The sequence below is a fragment of the Danio rerio genome, chromosome 22 (genome assembly GCF_049306965.1).
Source record: "Danio rerio strain Tuebingen ecotype United States chromosome 22, GRCz12tu, whole genome shotgun sequence".
Lineage (NCBI taxonomy): Eukaryota > Metazoa > Chordata > Actinopteri > Cypriniformes > Danionidae > Danio > Danio rerio.
Genome location: NC_133197.1, coordinates 3526521 through 3549541, shown reverse-complemented (window position 1 = coordinate 3549541; position 23021 = coordinate 3526521). Strand labels below are relative to the sequence as shown.

At 40.5% G+C, this 23021-nt stretch overlaps 1 protein-coding gene across 50 annotated transcripts in view; it reads left to right on the top strand.

Moving 5' to 3' along the window:
• ptprsa (protein tyrosine phosphatase receptor type Sa) overlaps window positions 1-23021 on the top strand; it is a 387632-nt gene that overhangs the window by 356935 nt on the left and 7676 nt on the right. For 34 of the 50 annotated variants that reach the window (XM_073937020.1, XM_073937015.1, XM_073937017.1 and 31 more), the window contains 8 exons: window positions 5563-5738; window positions 9245-9364; window positions 12145-12299; window positions 13858-14143; window positions 17456-17634; window positions 17718-17844; window positions 18266-18391; window positions 22782-22936. In XM_073937020.1, coding sequence (XP_073793121.1) covers window positions 5563-5738; window positions 9245-9364; window positions 12145-12299; window positions 13858-14143; window positions 17456-17634; window positions 17718-17844; window positions 18266-18391; window positions 22782-22936 — 1324 coding nt within the window. The remainder of the gene's footprint in view (window positions 1-5562; window positions 5739-9244; window positions 9365-12144; window positions 12300-13857; window positions 14144-17455; window positions 17635-17717; window positions 17845-18265; window positions 18392-22781; window positions 22937-23021) is intronic. The other 16 variants (XM_073937010.1, XM_073936997.1, XM_073937008.1 and 13 more) reach the window with 1 other exon arrangement.

Genomic DNA, 23021 nt, shown 5'->3' with positions numbered 1-23021 from the left:
TTGTTTCAGAGAATTAATGGCGCTTTGCTCCTACTGTGGGGATTTGAGCTAAACCTCCCCTAACCTTAAGTATTGAGCCTTGTTGCATAATTTCCTCCTATGCTGTTAGTGCTAAATACACAAATGACATGTCCAATCATGCCGTTCATTGAGGAGAGGCGGTCACCAGAGTTCATTTTGGAAGCAAATTTGGTTTTAGTTTTAGACTTTGGATTAAATTAGTATATAATTTTAGCCATATTTACTGGACTAGTTTTAAGGCTGAGATATACTTATTGATTTATATTTAACCAAGTCATGCACACGAGTATGCCCCAACCCAGCCTTCACGTCACATACCCCTCCCGGTGGCTGACGCCGATGCTGACACTAATGCTGAAGTGCGCCTTTCAAAAAATGTAACGTAGCAAAGACACGCAGTGCAAGCTCTGTGATTGGTCTGCTTGGTAGCAATTACGAGTGTGGGCGGGAATAAGAACCGCCCAAACCTGTTAAAGCGGGTGTTTACAAGTGCCATAAAGGAGCTCCAAATTGAAACTTTTGTTTTGTTTTTACCTTATGATTAAAGTTGTTGCACGTTAGCCGGTTCCCGCCTTTGATTGAACAAGTTTTAGCGACTTGTACGTTAAGGTAGCGTTCAGAAAAAACAAAACACCAGCCAAAAAACCCGACACTGAGAGCCGTAAAAACCTGCCAGCTAGCATTTCAGAAGTGTTATTGTAGAGCAACAATGTAGTGTGTCACGCCACTTGTGCGCACAAGCTGCAAACTCTAGAAATACGCAATGTGTGAACTGCCCCTAAAAGGCCGGCATCATTTGGGATCTCCATCCGTTGATCTGCTTGGAGAGCCATATGGTCATATGGTGGATTCACCTGACATGCTGGAAAATGCGTTGCAAATCCATACCTTGGCAGTTCATGGGTCGTTCACTGGGCCTTTTCCCTTTCGCAAAGAAACTTTCTAAAGATGTCTGTTTTTTACTTATTTTTCTAGATTGTGGGTTAAATTTTGGGCACTCAAGTGACCGAGATGTAAGCGAGATAATACGGTCATTTTCCAAAATAAAAGACTTTTCAGAATAAAAGATCGTTCAGACTCGGGTAATAAATCAAACTAAAATAATGAATGATTTCTTGTGCGACCCGGTACCAATTGATCCACAGACCGGTGTTTGTTCTAAGCTTAAGGATAAAACTAAGGCAACGTGATCACTTTCCTGATTGCCCACTGTTGGGTATTGTTTAAAAATATGACGTAACCCCCAACAGACCTCGCTGAAGCCCCCTTGGCAGTTCATGGGTCGTTCACTGGGCCTTTTCCCATTTGCAAAGAAACTTTTCAAAGACGTCTGTTTTTTTTTTACTTATTTTGCTAGATTGTGGGTTAAATTTTGGGCACTCAAGTGACCGAGATGTAAGCGAGAGAATACGGTCATTTTTCAAAATAAAAGACTTTTCAAAATAAAAGATCGTTCTGACTCGGATAATAAATCAAACTAAAATAATTAATGATTTCTTGTGCAACCCGGTACCAATTGATCCACAGACTGGTGGTTGAGGCTAAGCTTGAAAGTACAACTAAGGCAACGTGATCCTTTTCCTGATTGCAAACTGCTGCTTATTTTTTACAAATATGACGCGACCCCCCACAGACCTCACTGAGGCTCCCTTGGCAGTTCATGGGTCGTTCACTGGGCCTTTTCCCCTTCGCAAAGAAACTTTCCAAAGACGTCTGTTTTTTACTTATTTTTCTAGATTGTGGGTTAAATTTTGGGCACTCAAGTGACCGAGATGTAAGCGAGATAATACGGTCATTTTCCAAAATAAAAGACTTTTCAGAATAAAAGATCGTTTAAACTCGGGTAATAAATCAAACTAAAATAATTCATGATTTCTTGTGCGACCCGGTACCAATTGATCCACAGACCGGTGTTTGTTCTAAGCTTGAGGATAAAACTAAGGCAATAAGATCATTTTCCTGATTGCAAACTGCTGCGTATTTTTTAAAAATATGACGCGACCCCCCACAGACCTCGCTGAGGCCCCCTTGGCAGTTCATGAGTCAATTACTGGGCCTTTTCCCCTTCGCAAAGAAACTTTTCAAAGACGTCTGTTTTTTTTACTTATTTTGCTAGTATGTGGGTTAAATTTGGGCACTCAAGTAACCGAGATGTAAGCGAGAGAATGCGGTCATTTTTCAAAATAAAAGATCCTTCCGACTCGGATAATAAATCAAACTAAAATAATTAATAATTTCTTGTGCGACCCGGTAACATGATCATTCTCCTAATTACCCACTGCTAAGGATTTTTTTAAATATGACGCAACCACCCATAGAGCTCGCTGAGGCCCTCTTGTGGGCCGGGACCCCTCTGATGAGAACCCCTGGTCTACCGTACAAACCAGTTGTCCAATTACTTGCCTAGTACTCTTAACTTGCCTAATTAACCTATTTAAGTCTTTAAGTTGATATTTAGCTAAACACTAGTATCTTGCACAATAACTAGAAAAAGATTGTGTACTGTCACGTTTTTAGTGTCGTCTATACAAAATTGAATTTTTTGTCACTGTTAGTATCCAATGATATCCATGTCGTCCAAAAAACGCTATCAGCAAACATTTTTCATCATTATTTCGTTAACGAAATTAACACTGGTGATCACAGACCCAGAACTACCACTGAAGACCCTGGGATCCTGTTTTTGTTTGGACCAAGTCCACATTAGTGGTTTCGATAGATGTAGACCACAAGAATGTTACGTCTAGCAGTGGCACACAAGGGCTTTACCTCTATTCCCGCCGCCGCATGGATCCCGAGCTTAGGCGGTAGAATGTTTGGCTGCTTTACGGGAGATTTACTGCGAGCCGCCCAGAGCGATGGCAGAAAGAGAGCGAGACGGGGTCCGGCGTGGGTTCTGCTCTCTGATTTACTCCTAGTCCAGCCTAATTCCATCGTATAGCATCTGGCCCTAAATCAGCTGCAGTGGATGCTGTCGGCCGGCCCTCGGAGAGCTGCAAAAAGCTGGAAGGAAGCGAGGAGGAAAAAAAAGGCAGTGAAGGGAGCTAGATGGCTTTTCTTTCTTGGGGATTATTTTCGATGATGGATATCTGTCACGAGCTCTGCAATAGCCTCTTACCAGACTGTGACTGTATATCACGTTAGTGGGGTTGCAAGTTTTTCACTAGTTCAGGGACTCAATGCTCAGCCATTCTGGAACTGTCGGGAAACAGGAGTCTCGAAGTACACTTCTGCAGTCAACTCTTAATGTTACTTGTATTGCTTTGTTGCTTTGCAAAACAAGATTCCCAGCTGTATGTGCGTCTATACTGTAACTTTAAGACTACTCTGTTTTGATTGGCTATCCTTTTGCATATTAAATGAGGGCCACTTTAATAAATACGTGTTAGAATAATAATCTAAATGGACTTCCCAGCAGGCACCTCTAAAAATGCAAATCTATTTGATGTTAAGATGTTGACGTCTGTTTGACATTCACACATTGGTGCCCTTGAGACCACCAAAATTACGACACAAAAATGTTGTAATATCAGAAAAGTTTTGACGTATTTTAGTCATTTTGGGACAGTCTGGAAACAGGAGTGTCGAAGTACACTTTTGTAGTCAACTCCTATTGTTACTCATATCCGCTTGTTAAGTTTGACGTCACGCGAAGCGGCTTCCGAGTCCCAGCTCTCTATTCAACTGAATGGGGAGACTCATGAAATGGTACTAATAAACGTTTACAAAGCGATTTAATACTTTCGAAAATCACGATCGCAGTATATATGTCCATGCCTAATATCCGATGGCCAGAAAGTGATTATTTTTTTATAAATTGTTAAATTTTTGGTATTTGTTAAGCAGCGAGCCCAGAGATTGTTGTGTACACTATCATTTTATATAAAATTTACTTTAATGTGTGATAGGCATAAAACGTGATCATAAACGAATGATTTCTCCTCTCAAATGAATGGCAGCTTGGACCTTGAAACAGTATTACATACGTCACAAACACGTCACCACTTAACAAGCGGATTGGTTTGTTTCTAAAGCAGCTAAAGTTTTGCTTAGCAAGACAAGCTTCCAAGATATATGTGCCTTTACTGTACCTTTAAGACTTCGTTCTGTTATGATTGGCTATCCTTTTGCATATTAAATGAGGGCCACTTTAACGAATACTTGTCAGAATTTTAATCCAAATGGACCTCCCAGCAAGCACCTTGATGTCAAGCGATATCAGAAAAACACATCAAAAATGCTAATCGATTTGATGTCAAAGTATTGACGTCTATTTGACATCAACACACTGATGATCTTTTGACCTCCAAAATTACGATATGAACGTATTGTAATAAAAGGAAAGTTTGATTCATCTGACAGCTTCAGTTACAAATGTACACTGTATTTTGTCTCCAAATGATGCTCGTAAACTACCTTAAAGTCAAACTGACGTCTATTTGACATCCACACATTGACGCTCTTTTGACCTCCGAAATTATGACACGAAAGTATTGTAATATAAAGAAAGTTTGATTCATCTGACAACTTCGATTACAAATGTACACTAGAGTTTGTCCTCCGACAATGCATGTTAACTACCTTGATGTCCAATTGACATCTAACATTATTGCCATGAATCCATGTACAGGACCATCCTGATTTTTGAGGTATTTTAGCCATTTTGGAACAGTCTGGAAACAGGAGTGTCGAAGTACACTATTTTAGTCAACTCTTAATGTTACTCATATTGTTATGTGGCAAAAGCAGCTATAGTGTTGCTTTCCGAGACAAACTTTCAAGATATATGTGCCTTTACTGTACCTTTAAGACTATGCTCTGTTATGATTGGCTATCCTTTTTGCATATCGAATGAGGGCCGCTTGAATTAATACTTGTCAGAATATTAATCTAAATGGACTTCCCAGCAAGCACTTTAATGTCAAACAGATATCAAAAAACACATCAAAAATGCTAATCGATTCGATGTCAAAGTATTGACGTCTATTTGACATCAACACATCGATGTTCTTTTAACCTCTAAAATTACGACACGAAAGTATTGTATTATGAGGAAAGTTTGATTCATCTGACAGCTTCAGTTACAAATGTACGCTGTATTTTGTCTCCCAATGATGCTTGATAACTACCTTGAAGTCAGACTGACGTCTATTTGACATCCACACATTGACGCTCTTCTGACCTCCGAAATTGACAGTTTAATTACAAATGTACAGTAGAGTTTGTCTTCTTTAGTGCATGTAAGCTACCATGATGAGGTCAAATTGACATCTAACATTATTGTCAATGGTCCATTTACAGGACAGTCCTGATTTTTGACGTATTTTTTGACGCCAGTCTCAGATGACACTTTGATGTTGTTTTGACATGAAAATAATCACGATTTCCATTGTTGTGTTTTTTGATGTTGTAGTTCACTGTACTATGTGGATGAGATTACTATCAAAACACAATGTCATGTATATTAAATAGCAAAACCGAATTGCCTTTTTGTAAGTGTTTTTGTCGTGTTTCAAGGTTTGCTTCATGCTTTGTTTTAAGGAATCACAGGTAGCGACTATATCAATTCCAACTACATCGACGGCTACAGGAAGCAGAACGCATATATAGCCACGCAGGGACCACTGCCGGAAACCTTCGGAGACTTCTGGAGGATGGTGTGGGAGCAGCGAGCTGCAACGGTGGTCATGATGACCAGACTGGAGGAAAAGTCACGGGTAAGAAAAGTGACAGCATGAGTTTATTTTTAAAGCACATTTGTACAACCAGGGTTGCTCCAAGTACTGTACAAAATAAATAAATAGAAAAACAAAAAGAAGAGAAAACACTCAAATACAAAGTAAACGATTCATCTTTTTCAGTTCCTCTTTATTTCTCTAGTAAAATTAAACTGTCAGTCCAGTTTTCAGAGTTGACGTTCAGGTCAGTGTGGTTTATTTTCACTGCTGAAAGTGCAAACACTGAAGAGCAAATCCATTGATGCGCAGCTCCACATGTCGCAAACCAGTGGCGAGGATCAAAACTTCACCAATTGACAAAAGTGAAGGAAATAAAAACCTTAACGGAAACCAGGCATAGTTGGGACCAATTTTCTTCTGACCAAACGTCTTGTGCAGAGCTGCAGTCTAGGCACCAGAAGCTGGAGAACACTGGATGTCCATCGTGAGGAAGCTGCAGGTGTGAGTAGGTCACCAGCGGGTGTTCAGGCTGTCCCACGATATCAATTAGGAGACTCATCTGTGACTGGGGTCTTTCAGGATTCAGTCCCATGCTTACCACTTCTCCATGAACACCAGAGCATCTGCTCAGGATACAGCCTGGTCCAAGATTATGGAGACCTCGGGATAAGGAAAACCAGACTAACATAAGACTAACATAAACACCACTAACTGAATTTCTTTTAAATGCGATAGTAAATGACTTTGTAGCCGTTAGGCGCTAGATTGCTTGAGTATGGTTATAAGTATTGTTAATAGTTATTAGCTTTGTTAATAATATCTGCAAGCTGTTATTAATAATAGAACATTAATAAACCTACTTTAAAATTAACACCTATAAATAGGGGTGTAGTTATTGATATATTAATTAATTGAGGAACTACATGATGTATCGATAATTTGCGTGAAATATCAATACCTTAAAATGCACTTTTATTTTGGCACTCTCCACATTTTCGCGTTCAACTTCATATTTTCAGTATCATGGATCCGGTATTTTTGATTACTCTCTTTAACCTCTTTACCATCGTGATGCAACAACAAAACAGCAGTTGCAGCTAATTTAAGACACAGGAATCTTGTTATAGTCATGTCCTACTTGATCACCTATATCTCTTAATTTGCCTAATATTTAATTTTCTATATTATGTTAAAAAACAAATGTGCATTTTTTGTTGTGTCTGACACAGAATGTGTTTTAATGTTTATATAATGCACTTATATACTTTATTGACAAAAAAAAAACATTACATCATATATTATATTCCGATAGATATTTCAATAACTCACTCAAAACATATTGTATCGCTGGCTAAAGGTAGCGATATCATATAGTATTGTGACGAGTTCAATTTCCACTTAAAGTCTGTGCGAAATCAAAATTGACAATGTTCGTTTTGTTAGTACCCATTGTTATTCTTGAGTTAAACAATCTGTTCAAGTTAATTGATTGGACAAAACAATTAATCTTCAATCAAGTCTGAACATTTGCTTTTGTATTTGGATTGGCTCTTCCTCCTTGACGCTTCAACCACAATATTCTTAGCCACGCCCCTTTTACCATTAGTATACTATGAGGGAATTATGTGTAAAAAGAAAAAGCCCCGCCCCTTAGTCAATATTCAGCCTCAGCTGGTCTCTTTGAAATTACGGTTTGTCCAAAAGAAACGACCTTTGTGTCTGGTGATACCTTTAAAATACAGTCTAGCTCGACAGATCACTAGGCTGTGGGAAGAGAGCTAATAGCCCCTAAAAAGATAATAGGCTGTCTCTCTTTTAGCCTTGTTAAAAAAGACCGAGCTTCATACCGAACAAATTGACATTATTCCAGCTGAAATGCCATTGCCGCTTGAATGAATGGGCAAAAAAGCATGGAGAAAAATGAAAGGAAATAAAGAATGGGGCTCTCTCCGATAACAACCCGGGAATCATCCCTCAGCTCCATCGAGAAGTGGTTCGAGACAGAAGTTGAGAAGGCCTAATATTGAAGACTCGCTCAGCCGTGACGTCCAGAAGTTCATTGAAGACGATCCCGTCACACCCCTAGACTGTCAGGCTCAGCAAACTCCGTCAATAACTCGGGATGCCCCGTCTTAGCGGGCGGCACATGGCGTATTAGAGCTCTGTCAGATGCGATCAGAGTGAGCCGTTCAATCTGCAGCATAAGCGCAAAGAACACATTAAACCTGCACATTTCTGAAGCAGCGAGCTGTCACATCGCATCAGGGCACTTTGGAGGGGTGGGGGGGCAGTCCGACTGCTCGCCATGCTCCCTATTGAGTGAATCTTTATTAAGACTGTGGCAGACGGGGGGTCTGTCAATGTGCCAGGTGTCAGTGGGAGGAAGAAAACGTTACGGCAGGGTAATTGATCTGACGTGGGAAGTCGAGAAGAGTTTGCGATTTTTGCAGGTGCGAACCTTATTTGGGAAATCAGACTGTTATGAGTCTTGCTATTCATTTCAAGAATCCAAGGTGTCTTTTTGTAAGTTGACTAGATAGCTGTTACATGTGTTTTGGGAATCCAAAAATATCTCAACTCTCAATTTTCCCTAAAGTTCGTGGCACGCAGTTCTATTCGACCTATTCAACCTCATTCATTCATGCATTTTCTTGACGGCTTAGTCCCTTTATTAATCTGGGGTCAATCGCCAACTTATCCAGCAAGTTTTTACGCAGCGGATGCCCTTCCAGCTGCAACCCATCTTTGGGAAACATCCACAATTTAGCCTACCCAATTCACCTGTACCGCATGTCTTTGTACTGTGGGGGAAACCGGAGCACCCGGAGGAAACCCACGCGAAGGCGAACGCAAACTCCACACAAAAACGCCAACTGAGCCGAAGTTCGAACCAGCGACCTTCTTGCTGTGAGGTGACAGCACTATCTACTGCGCCACTGCCTCGCCCTATTCACATCATGTTGGGTTGAAAGGTGGAAACCCCCTGGTGATCTCTGTTAAGCACTGGTTATATTCCCTACTGCAAACACTGTACCTAGAACTGTCATCAGCATGGACCAGCCATGGTAAAACAGGCATTTTACTGTATATGTTACATCATCTTGCACAAATAACCCTCATCTTATTTTGAGAATGTCAGAATGCATCCCATACGACTAAATTGGTTGGCCTAAATTATATTTATCCTGTATTTCCTGATATGCACCGGGATTGGTAAAATGTGAGGGGGGGGCATATAGGGAGTAATATTGTTAACAACATTCTTCTGATTATTGTAAAATGTTATTCATTTTTAAAACTAGAATAAAAATCCCAAAGTGTTCAAAATCCAAGCTTTGGTTAGCTTCTAGATGATTATTTGACCCTTGAAAATGAGCAGGGTATATGTGTGGCTTAGTTCGGTAGCTCTATAATTGCTTGGCACACTGAAATTTGGCAGGTATTTGCATAGAAATATCTAGGTGAATTTAGGTCAGTGGCCTCCGAGAAAAGATTGCCCACATCATAGATGTCTGGTATGCTAATGATCCCTCACTCTCCTGCAGATAAAGTGTGACCAGTACTGGCCAAGTAGAGGGACGGAGACCTACGGGATGATCCAAGTCACTCTTCTGGACACTATCGAACTCGCCACCTTCTGTGTGCGCACATTCTCCTTGCACAAGGTAAGATTTCAATAATAGTCCGGGTTCCAAAGGAATTCTTTCTTTTTTTTCTTTTTTTTATTATTTTATTTAGAGAAGAGGGAAAAAAAAACAGAACAAAAGTGGTTGTCGGAAGAGTTACAGAATCAAGTCATGATACGTTTGACGTACATTGTCACAAATTATTTACAATGACATATTCAGACCGTTTTTTCCAGTACTTGGTATACTTTTTTAAGTCAAATCTTAGATTAAAAGTGGTTCCAAAGGAATTCTCATGGAATTTCTGGAATATCATTACATTTTATATAGTGTCTATTCTAGACATTGAAAGTCAGGGAGTTTTGTTTGTCCGAATTTTACCTTCGTTTTAAGAACGAAAGCATGTTCATCAATTTGATGTCAAAGTATTGACGTCTATTTGACATCCACACATCGATGCTTTTTTAACCTCTAAAATGACGACACGAAAGTATTGTAATATAAGGAAAGTTTGATTCATCTGACAGCTTCAGTTACAAATGTACACTGTATTTTGTCTCCCAATGATGCTCGTAAACTACCTTGAAGTCAAACTGACGTCTATTTGACATCCACACATTGACGCTCAAAAAGCATGCCAAAGCTACAGGTGGCGATATACTTCCCATAGTAAAGTTATGTTGGCCGATCAGAAGCCTCAATAAATTGTAATTCCGATGGAATGTCAACAACCCCCGTTAGTGCCGCTATTAGCAGAAGAGTTTTGGTTACAGTGGCCATGCACAGACGTGCAATTGCATCAACAATGCACAATCTAATAATGGAAATGATGGCGCGGACAAGCCAAAAACTACATGACTACACTGACCCCGGGGTTTTTGAAAGTCTTCACCCTGACATGAGTTGATCAAAAAGTTTCAGTTTTAAGGACCCTAGTTTGCGTGCCAAATCATGAAGGAAATCTGCGGTTTTGAAAGCGCCCATGTTTGTGTGATCATCCCTTTTCCATTTATTAACAGTAGTCACTTAACTATTGATAAAATACTACATTGTTTTGTGCCTGCTCAGACTGGAAATCTGAGCCACACATGGAAAAATAAGGTGGAATAAGTCATGAAAATTCAGCTTTTTTGTCAGTGAAAGTCAGAGGATTTGACATTTGGGAACTCTGAGTAGTGCCTCTTGTTTAAAAGATTTGAGTCAAACAACAGCAGGGATGCCTAATCCTACTCCAGGAGTCCAGTAGTCCTACAGAGCTAGGCTCCAACCCTAATTAAAACTAATCAAGGTCTTGCAGGATTGTCAGAGACCTCTAGGTGGGTGTTTTGGAGCTCCGACAACAGCAACTTGCCCCTTTCTGAACACGCCCTGATCTACAGAGTAGCATTTATGAGATCAGATGCGCTCCCTCTTTTAGCATTGTGCATGGCCCTCTTATATCCCTCGTTTAAGGGCTCATTCTGGAGTTTCTTTCAGGCCCTGACAGATATATGCAACTGAGATGATTGCAAACGGTTGAGGCAAACGGGAGCATTTTTCAAAGCCCTTCCCGCGTTCTCATCTCCATCGCGTACACCATGTTTTTATAATCTCCTCATTCCACATCCATCATCTTTTAATGTTGCGCCTGCCAAAGAGAGGCACTTAGCTAAGTGGCCAGAGCAAAATGACTCCATGTAAAATTGGCATCCCAGACGGCGCAGCGGTCAAGTAAACATGAAGTGGTCGGGAGTGAGGGAGAGAAATGTAGAAGGGTCAGCGAGTTGCACGGTCAGACCGTAACGTGAATTAAAATGGATTGAGCTTTTACTGTAGTGAAGGGCACCCGTAAGACATGAGCCGCAGCATTGATTAAACAGAGACTGCCGTACGGACATGAAGAGTGTGTCCGCGCTTACGGGATGAAGCTTGCATTTAAACCCATAGGAAAGAGAAATGAGATCTCTTCGATATCTCAATTGATTCTCCTAGACGGCACGGACAGTAATTGGACCTTCTCAGATTTGCCCCAGAAAGACTAACCTCGGTAATCCACAAGTTTCAGAAGAGATCTCAAGAGATCCAGAGCAATGAATAAGCAATTAAATTGTCTTCCTGGACAGCCTAGAGTAGACATAATGTCTTATTTTGGTGTATGACTGTGTCTTTACCATTGGGATATCTTTGAATACGGATGAGGTGTGTTTTTGTTGCACCACAGTTTGTGGTATTGCATTGCTAGGCTGAATAGTGAGAGTTTGCTTACAAGCCTCACACACACACACTGTCTCGCTGGAACAGTGGGGTGTATTTATGTGCGCGCATATCCTGCAGACGCACATACACAGTCGACCCAGAGTCATGAATTCTTAAAAACAATCCTGCACAAGCCCATCCACTGCAGAGTAACACAGCCTGCAGAAGACAGCCGGAGGAAAAAAAAGTATCCGGCAAAACTGGGCCAGTTTGCTCTTAATTACATCGTTTATTTATTCATTTATTCAGAGGGAGCCTCTGTTGGAACAGCAGCGACATTGAAATGCAAAACCTCCCTTTAAAGACGTCCAAGATGAGAAATAAAGGCTAACAGCTAGAACTAGCAGGACACTGATGTCTCTCCCTCTTTTTACCCAAATCTCCTCCGTGGAAGACTTGTTTGCTTGCATCTAAATATACCGCAGAAGACAAGTCGATGCATCGAAATAGCATGTTTATGACTCTGAGTTGGCGCTTGAACAACAAGGATCTCGGGCTACCAAAATGAAATCGTGCATTACTAGAAGTAGGGCTAGATTCTTTTTTCTGCAATGCATTCAACCACCTAATGCTTCTTGTTCTAGAATGGTTCCAGTGAAAAGCGAGAGGTTCGACAGTTCCAGTTTACCGCCTGGCCGGACCACGGCGTTCCCGAGTACCCTACTCCATTCCTGGCCTTCCTCAGGAGGGTGAAGACGTGCAATCCACCGGATGCCGGACCCATCATCGCCCACTGCAGGTCTGAAATCTGTTCTTTCCTAGTTTACTGTCTTCCCAAGACTTAGGCCCCGTTTACATTAGTGCGTTTTAGTTTTAAAACAGCGTTTTAGATCAAAAACGATCCGCGTCCACACTAGCGTTTCACCTAGCGTTTCTGAACAGCTCTCCGTCCACACTACGCCACCAAAAACGTATATCACGTGACCATTCGCGCACTCTGGGCATGCGCATTCTAGTATAAACAGGAAGCATGCGTCTCGCTCGGCATTTGGTTATTGTTAGTCATTAAGCACCGGTTGAGCAATGAACGCGATGGCAAAGAAAGCAAGAGAGGTGTTTTTGTGGACAGACGACGAGGTCGAGTTGTTACTAAACGTAACAAATGAATAACTGCACAATGGTGCCTAAAACAGACAATAGTGCAAACAACGCTCCCATTTCTGTGCCCATGTTGTTGTTTACAGTGAAGGCTGGTCTGCTGTCTTCTGGTAGCGTTAAAGCCATGTGTTATAGTCATGTGATGGGGGCTTGACGAATAAGGGAAGGATACGCAATGACACAAAAGCCCCAATCAGGTAACGAATCTCAGCAGCCCCGCCTCCGTTTTCAGATGTCTCTGTTTGTCCCACATCCACACTGAGACAGAGCTGCAGCGTTTCAGAATGAAAACAGCCTCTCCAGTGTTTCCAAAACGCTCCGTTTTTGGGGCTTGAAAACTCCAGCGTAGCGTGGACAGATGGCGTAACCGTAGCAAAACTTACGCGTTTTCAAACAAAAACGCATTAGTGTAAACTGGGCCTTAGTCTTAGCATAGCCTTGTATCTTTCCCTATGCCCTAACACACACCTCTCAAAAAGTGCAATTACATATCAAGTTAAGGCAGTCTTTGGTTAGTTGGCTTGGTAAGTGTGAGCAGGGCTAAAACTGTACGGGTGTAGCAAGGCCAGCAGTTGCAGGGGTTTGACGAACATCACTTGTGGGCCACAATAGTCTCGAGTTCCAAAGATGGCAGAGTTCCAGAACACAACCACCTACTGCGTAGTCGTCGGAAACCAATGGTAGATCAAAGGTATTCATGAGCCAAAACAAACTCCCCCCAAAAGTTGTTTGGCCCGCAAACACCTTTGAGCTACCATTGGTCCATGATGGTTATGCAATTAAAACTATTTACCAGTCACTCAGCTGGTTGTAGAGACCAAAACAAAGATAGGCATTCTGACACGGAAGACACATTTTCAAAGAATAACTTTTATGTTCACTATGCTTCAGAACAGGTGTCACCAATCTCGGCCCTGAAGGGCTGGTGTCCCTGCACGGTTTAGCTCCAACTTGCTTCAGCACACCTGCCTGGATGTTTCAAGTACACTTAGTAAGACCTTGATTTGCTTGTCCAGGTGTGTTTGATTAGGGGTGGAGCTAAAATCTGCAGGACAACAGCCCTCCAGGAACAAGCTTGGTGACCCCTGCTTTAGAAGATTCAAATACATATAGCACCTTTAAAAGTCCTTGGCAAAGACTAAATTGCATTGACCTGTACCTTTCTCTAATCCCTGACTTGTATCATCATTTAATTTCAGTGCTGGTGTGGGCCGCACAGGCTGCTTCATCGTTATCGATGCCATGCTAGAACGCATCAAGCACGAGAAGACAGTGGACATCTATGGTCATGTTACCCTCATGCGCTCCCAGAGGAACTACATGGTGCAGACGGAGGACCAGTACAGCTTTATCCACGATGCCCTCCTGGAGGCTGTAGCCTGCGGGAACACCGAGGTGGCGGCACGAAGCCTCTTCTCCTACATCCAGAAGCTGGCACAGGTGGAGGCAGGAGAGCATGTCAGCGGCATGGAGCTGGAGTTCAAGGTAACCAAAAGACAATTAGAGACACTTTAGAGACTTTCATTTCTGATTACCCTGCTGAAAAATCCAGCTTATACCAGCCTAGGCTGTTTGGCTGGTTTTAGCTGGTCGACCAGGCTGGTTTTAGAGGGGTTTTGTCTATTTCCAGGCTGGTTTCCAGGCAATTCCAGCCTGGTCTTAGCTGGTCAGGCTGGAAAAAGACCAGCTAAATCCAGCTTAAACCAGCTTGACCAGCCTGGTTTAAGCTGGACATAGCTGGATTTGGCTGGGCTCCCAGCCTGGCTAGGCTGGTCAAGCTGGTTTTAGCTAGTCATCTCCCAGCCAAACCAGCTAAGTCCAGGCTGGAAATGGCTTGAAACCAGCCTGGAAATGGCCAAAACCGCTCTAAAACCAGCCTGGTCGACCAGCCTAGGCTGGTTTAAGCTGTTTTTTTCAGTAGGGTTGGTTTTTGAAATCACGTTGCATATGCATTTCCATGGACCTTTTGTTATAAAAACATCAATTTTGAGCCAATTTGCAAAACTGTCCTACGGTGTAACTGTCTCAAGCATAGATGTGGGCGCAAGATAATTGAATATGCCATATAGGTCAGAAAAGAACAGTCTGCTTTGGGGATTGTGTTTGATTCCTGTGGATTCAGATGTGTAGCACTAGTTGTGACTTAGAAGACTAAAAGTTGATGACGGTCAGAAAGGGATTGTGGGAAGGGTAATTAACACCCAATGAAGACGGATGTTGAGGAGAAGCGATGTGTCCACTAATGAGCAGATTGGGATTGCGGGTTCCAATTGGTAAGTCAAATAATCCTGCAGGTTTTTGGCCTCTGAGACCTTGAAAAGCTTTTCCTTCTATCCAGTCTTTTTTCTCTCTTTCAAGCTACATCAGTCATTTTGAGTCTCTTTCTTTAGCCCGGAACAAAGTAATTCTCACCAGCTCAGAGAGCAGTGAGGTCCTGCAGGTTTTGGCCACTAGCGTTAGCAAGGTAGAGAACCAATTAGATTAACAGGTCTCAGTAGAAAGGTGGCAGCATAGCTATTTTTGAACATTCCTAGCTGAAAAGTCCTGGCATTTTCTGTCAGCTAAATCACAACTAGCAATGTGTGAATGAGTGAGTTGGTTCTTTTCAAGGAATCGTCAAGCTAGTTAGTAAAAGCTCTAAATTTACAGGTTAGTTAGAAAGTGCTAATCGTGTGAACAAAAATATAAAGTAGCATGCTACATCAGTGCATTCTAGCAAAGCTAATTGGCTGGAGGTCCCTGCTGAAAAATCGAGCTTAAACCAGCCTAGGCTGGTTGGCTGGTTTTAGCTGGTTGACCAGGCTGGTTTTAGAGGGGTTTTGGCCATTTCCAGGCTGGTTTCCAGCCATTTACAGCCTGGTCTTAGCTGGTCAGGCTGGAAAATGACCAGCCAAATCCAGCTAAAACCAGCTTGACCAGCCTGGCTTAAGCTGGATATAGCTGGTTTTGGCTGGACTCCCAGCTTGGCTAGGCTGGTCAAGCTGGTTTTAGCTGGTCATCTCCCAGCCTGACCAGCTAAGACCAGGCTGGAAATGGCTGGAAACCAGCCTGGAAGTGGCCAAAACCCCTCTAAAACCAGCCTGGTCGACCAGCTAAAACCAGCCAACCAGCCTAGGCTGGTTTAAGCTGGATTTTTCAGCAGGGGTATGATCGTATTTGCAGGATAATTAGGTAATGGTCTACTATGCTGGCTGGCAAATCATAGGTATGCAAAACAAGTCAGCTAACAAGTTAGCATAAGTGCTAATTTCAAAAAATGATTAGACAGCATTGATTTCACCATGTTATACTCATTTTAAATACCTGTCTTTATAAGACTAGCACAGCTTGCACTGTAAAAGGATAAGATTGAATGTTTCCCAACACCGTATGAGATATGATTTTGGCTTATTGTTAATAAGAGGCATGGGTTAGAGGGCGAAGTATGTCATGAACCTCTATTAAACTCAACTGGCCCTCTAAACCAGCCAGCTAAAGAGTGTGTGTGTGCATGCTTATTATTTCAGCAGCTCGGTTCATGGCTGGCGCTTCCCACCGGAATGCCTCATGCCCTTCCAGCTCCCTCTTTTGAAAGCTACTCAAAGACTCAAAAGAAAGACAAACAGCCAGTGGCCGCTTCTGAAAGAGAGCGAGAAAGACTAGGCCTGGAGCAGGAACTGAGTGGATTTATAACCAGGCAAAGGCATTACCTGGCAGAACAGAGGAGAGAGAGAGCGCGAGTGCGGCACAGTTTCTAGATGTGCCAGGCTCGTCCTGTTAAAAGGAGACAATCCTTCCAGACAACTGACCTAGAAACGGAGAAGAGTTGCGGGTACTGTGACTCGGTTGATGCTAATTGATGGTTACAAGCTCTAATTTGGATCATGACACAAGAGTACGAGGTGGATGGTCTGTGTACAAAACGATGGCGTCCTGTCGCCACATGAATACAAAATGCAGCATTGACCCATCTCACCAAATTGCCACCAAAAGTTCGGCATGACTTTCCTTGTTGTTCCAGAGCGCTGTTTCGTGCTACCTGATGGACAATTAAATTGATTTGGGGGGATTATTACAGAAACGAATGCTGACAGGTTTCCTGCAAGCGCACATAAACTAGGTCAGCCAGTCTCCCCCGTTTATAAACAGACAAACAGGTGGAGAGGAATAGAATAGAGCCATTATACTAAAAATAAAAGGTCAGGACGGTTAAATGGCAGTCTGAGATTTCTAGCTAGCAGTAGGAGCGTTTGCACATTTCATAGTTAATATACCTTGTGGAAGACGTACCTTGTTCCAAGGTTACACCACAGAAACGGGCAATCTTTTAGGAGGGTGGGGGTCACTAAATTAGTTCCTACTACTCAATAGGAACAACTATTGAAGACTGGCCAAACATATACCATACAACATACTAATCCATAGGTACAAGGCACTTCTGGGCCAAGTTGTCTGGCTTTGAGAATGTCTAATCACCTGAGGGAACATTGCTGATGATGTGTCCCAGTGCTTCAAGACATTAATGCATACTCCACAAACTAAATCCCTGAAAGTGTGATGAATGGACCAATCAGGTGGGACAGTTTAGGGGGGTTCAAGGGGCCCGGAATTCCTAGCAATGCCAATTGATTGAATTTCGCTCCCTTTTAAGTATTTTCAGAGATTCTACTGGCAGTTACAATGCAACAAAGGGGAAATGTAGTTCTTGTGGGACCAAACCACTCCCCCCCCCCAAACCCCTACCTCCCCATCTCCCCCACCCCTCCCCACTCCCTTTTAGGAAAGTGACTTAACTCCAAAATCTTTCTCTCCCCACAGCGATTGGCGAACTCCAAAGCCCACACGTCCAGATTCATAAGTGCCAATCTGCCCTGCAACAAATTCAAGAACCGCCTGGTTAACATCATGCCGTACGAGACCACTCGAGTGTGCCTGCAGCCAATCAGAGGGCTGGAGGGCTCCGACTACATCAACTCCAGCTTTATTGACGGATACAGGTACGTCGACATCATCATCATTATAAACGAATCGTGTTACTTGTGCGTTTATTTGACGGGGATTGACTTTCTCTCTCCTGTAGACAACAGAAGGCGTATATAGCCACGCAGGGGCCGTTAGCGGAGACCACCGAGGACTTCTGGAGGATGTTGTGGGAGAACAACTCCACCATTGTGGTGATGCTGACCAAACTGCGGGAGATGGGCAGAGTGAGTTTTGTTGGTCAACTGAAATCCAAAATGAAGTTTTTGTGAAATCAAAATGTACAATGGTAAATTTGCGAGCACACAATATCCTTAAACCCTGCCTCCTATTCTTGAATGGGACTCATTTGGCAACCCATAGAAGTGAACACAGAAAAATTATTTTAAAAAATTGGTGCAGTAATAGAGATCCACATAAACAGTCGTCTGACTAAATTTGGGTTCCTTAAGCCTCAACAGCGCCACCAGCAGTTCCAAAATTCTACATTTCTTAACCACGCTCCTCTTACTGTTAGTTTACTATGACGGAGTGATGCACTAAAGAAAGCCCCACCCCCTACTTAATATTTAAGTTGGAAGCACACCGACACACAAATATAAAAGCAATTTGTTTCACGCTGACTTTAATTTTGCCGTGCTTTCGCAGGAGAAGTGTCACCAGTATTGGCCGGCAGAGCGCTCGGCTAGATATCAGTACTTTGTGGTGGATCCAATGGCGGAGTACAACATGCCGCAGTACATCCTCCGAGAGTTTAAAGTGACAGATGCCCGGGTAAGTTGGGAAAAAACATTTAGGATAGTAACATGGCACCTCAGGATGTAAAAAAATACTGTTTTTTGACTTTGAAATTCAGGGTTACCTGAACTTTCGTGGTACTTTTTTTATACCTTTCTTCCTATTATTAACGAATATAGTTTTACCCTGGTATTTTGGACATGGTGGTATTTTTTCTGGTGTATCATATTAAAGCCGTTGAATTTCACTACTATGGTATGCTGTATGTTATGATTAGGCCCATCCGGAATCTGCACGCGCAGATTTTCCTTAGATTTTTAGCCCATCATTAATTCTGTTTATTTACTTGAGCAAATGTGTGTATATCTATATTTATTCTGTTTTTTTTTTTATTAATTTTAATAATAATATTGACTAATGTGAAAATGTTCATCTGATTTATGTACAATACAGTTTGTACAGTAATATATTCTGTCTTTTACTTGATATATTATATGACAAACTTGCTTTATTTACCAAATAAAGTAAATCTAATTGGATTTGCATATTAAACATTAAATAAAAGTTAAAAATATATTATTTTTTATTTCACATATTAAGGTTAAAGTTATGATACTCCCAAAATAATTCAGCAGAAATCCGCCGACTTTTACCAAAATTCTCAGCAGAAATAGCAAAAAATGTCTGTAGATTCTGTCTGGATCTAGTTATGATTGAGGCCATCACTATACCAAGGTACTTGTTTAGAAAACAGTATTAATAATAGTATTGTGTTCAACCCTGTAAACACCATGATGATACTTTGGTACTATTTATGGTACTTATTATCACTATACTCACTATTCATCATGTTTTCTGGAGAAAACATGGTAATACCATGGTATTTTATACATATGGCTGGATATTTCATGATCAGCATATTCATAAGGCATGGTGTTTATGTGGAAAGTACTGCAAAGAATATCGTTAATCTCTTCAAAAACATGGTAAATCATGGTAAAATTGTAATACTAAGGTATTTATATATACATTTGTAAAAAGAATGTTATATCATTTGATTTAATTTTATTAGTGAATATAATAATAAACTTTTGTGTTTACTTTTAAATAAAATATTTAAAATACTTTTAGCAAATATCATTTTTTAATGGTATAAAAAAGCATAACGTACTGGTTTAAGTGTATTCATTTATATAATTGTTATATCTGTTTTATGCCTAAAATATATGAATCTAGCACTAATTATTTTTATTTCATTATTAGTATTTTCCTATATTAATTTTTCTATATAGAATTAGTATGTCTTATAAATAAGAATTATATATATATATATATATATATATATATATATATATATATATATATATATATATATATATATATATATATATATATATTTAAATATATTTATTTAAAAATATAATATATTTAAAAATTTTATATAAATATGTAAATAGAAAATAAATATATAAATAAAATAAATAAATGAATATATATATATATATATATATATATATATATATATATATATATATATATATATATATATATATATATATATATATATATATATATATATAAATTATTTATTATTCTGTTAGTGAACATGATAATAATACTCTTATATACTTTTACTAAATATGAGATATGAAATGGTATCATAAAAAAGCATAACATGACGGTTTAACTTTATTTATATATTTATATGTGTTTTATGCATAAAATATATGATTCTAACCATATTTAATTATTTTAATTATTAGTATTTTCCTTCAAATTTCTTATATCTTTTCAAACAGTTTAAAAAGCATGTTTGAGTATAATTCCTCATTTTGCATCATATTTCGACTGTAGATGTATGAATATGAATGAGCCGAGGGTTAGCAGAAATGCTCACTTGACGCCTGGAGCCCTCATCAGTCGAGTGTTCTTTCGAGTGAAGAGTTTGCGCGATTGGTCGGAGCCGAGGCCAAATGAGCGCTTCACTCCAGCCAAGCACTTTAATTATGATTGAATCGTCCAGCAGACGCTCGCTAATCAGAAGGAGCCAATCATAGAGCTTTAATCAGAGTGGCTGGAGGGGGCGGAGCCTGGAGGCCAAGGCATGATGGGATACGCAGTCACGTTTTTAATCAGTGGATTGGACACACACCAACTCTTAGGACTCACGCTTTTAATATGCCACTTTCGTGATATTTTGAAGCAGAAACTAACGCTTGATCAAAAAGGGGAAGAGTAAAGACGTGTTGTGTGACTGTAATCAAACATCATTAATTATTTTTTGATTATTTGATCTGAAATTACTTTTAGAAATCAGACAATTTTTAATATGTAGAATTTTAAATATAATATGGAATCTTGTTTGTGTAAATCATAAATCAATCATTATTTTGAATAATTGGTTCATTTTTTATTCATTTGGATTCATTTGTTTTTAATTAATTATAAATTTTTTATAATTGCTTACATCATATATAATTAGAACAAGTAAACTATATTATTATTAAACTATATTTTATATTATTATATTATTATTAAACTATATTATTTATGTAATTATAAAGTTAATTTAAAAACCTTTTTGGTGTTTATATATTAGATTTTATTTAATCAGTAATTCATATATATATAGTAGTAGTAGTAGTAGTAGTAGTAGTAGTTGTGGTGGTGGTAGTAGTGGTGGTGGGGGTGGTAGTAGTGGTAGTAGTTGTTTTGGTGGTAGTAGTAGTAGTAGTTGTGATGGTGGTAGTAGTAGTGTTGGGGGGGTGGTGGTGGTAGTTTTGGTGGTAGTAGTTGTGTTGGTGGTTGTAGTGGTGGTGGTGGTGGTAGTTGTTGTGGTGGCGGTGGTGGTAGTAGTAGTTGTTGTGGTGGTAGTGGAAGTAGTTGGAGATGTGGTGGTGGTGGTAGTAGTAGTGGTGGTGATAGTAGTAGTAGTAGTGGTACTAGTAGTGGTGGTGGTAGAAGTAGTTGTGGTGGTGGTGGTAGTAGTAGTAGTGGTACTAGTAGTGGTGGTGGTAGAAGTAGTTCTGGTGGTGGTGGTGGTAGTAGGAGTAGTGGAAGTTGTAGCAGATGTGGTAGTAGTAGTTGTGGTGGTGGTGGTGGTAGTAGTGGTAGTAGTTGTTGTGTTGGTGGTAGTAGTAGTGGTGGTGGTAGTAGTAGTAGTAGTAGTGGTACTAGTAGTGGTGGTGGTAGAAGTAGTTGTGGTGGTGGTGGTGGTAGTAGTGGTGGTAGTAGTAGTAGTAGTAGTGGTACTAGTAGTGGTGGTGGTAGAAGTAGTTCTGGTGGTGGTGGTAGTAGGAGTAGTGGAAGTTGTAGCAGATGTGGTAGTAGTAGTTGTGGTGGTGGTGGTGGTAGTAGTGGTAGTAGTAGTGGTGGAGGTGGTAGTAGTGGTAGTAGTAGTGGTGGAGGTGGTAGTAGTGGTAGTTGTGGTGGTGGTGGTGGTGGTAGTAGTAGTAGTTGTGGTGGTTGTAGTAGTAGTAGTAGTGGAAGTAGTTGTGGTGTTGGTGATAGTAGTGGAAGTGGTTGTTGTGGTTGTGGTAGTAGTAATAGTAGTCGAAGTAGTAGTGGTGGTAATAGTTGTGGTCGGAGTAGTAGTAGTGATGGTAGTAGTAGTGGTTGTGGTAGTAGTAGTAGTAATATTAGTGGTAGAAGTAGTAGTTGTCATTGTGGTGGTGGTCGCAGTAGTTGTGAACGTGGTGGTAGTAGTACTGGTAGTAGTAATAGTAGTTGTAGTAGTAGTAGTGGTGGTTGTAGTAGTGGTGGTGGTGGCAGTGGTGGGGGTGGAAGTAGTACTGATGGTGGTAATAGTAGGTGTGGTGATGGTGGAAGTAGTAGTAGTGATGGTGGTAGTAGTGTCCCGTATGGGGCTGAATTGGCAGCCCATAGATGCAAACATAATGAAAATAATGAAAATTGGTGCAGTAATAAAGAATCATATAAACAGTCATCCGACATTAACTGTGGTTCTTTAGGTCAAACTCTACAGCGCCACCAGCAGTTCAAAAAACTCAACATTTGTACTCTTAAAACTTCTGAACAGTTTATTTTTATTTGAAATTATTATATATTAAAGTAAATGAAAATCATCAATATTAACTGAGATAGAATGAAAGTTTTTTTTATTATTATATCTTTTTTTTTTTTTTTACATTGATTCTGGCAGGTAACCAGAAATAGTTTCGTATTTGTTTAGTTTTTTGTATGTTCTTGTTCCTCATGTTTGTCTGCTTTGGTCTGATTTATATTTTAATTATTTCAACTTCAATGAAAACTGACTGAAAATTAGATTCAATAAAATCAAAGTTTTTTTATTCAATGTTTTTTTGGCATTTATTCCAGCGAGTATCCTAAAATAGTTGTATGTTTTTGTTTGTGTTTTTGTGTGTTCCTGTTCATGATGTTTGTTCCTCCGCTCTGTCTCCCTCAGGACGGTCAGTCCAGGACCGTCCGTCAGTTCCAGTTCACCGACTGGCCGGAGCAGGGTGTTCCCAAATCTGGAGAGGGATTCATCGACTTCATCGGACAGGTGCATAAAACAAAGGAGCAGTTCGGACAGGACGGTCCCATCTCTGTCCACTGCAGGTGAGACTCACCATAACATGCATCACTTTCACATAGTTGCTTAGACAGCGCAGCAGTGATTATTTGTGCTTTAAGGAGATGAAGG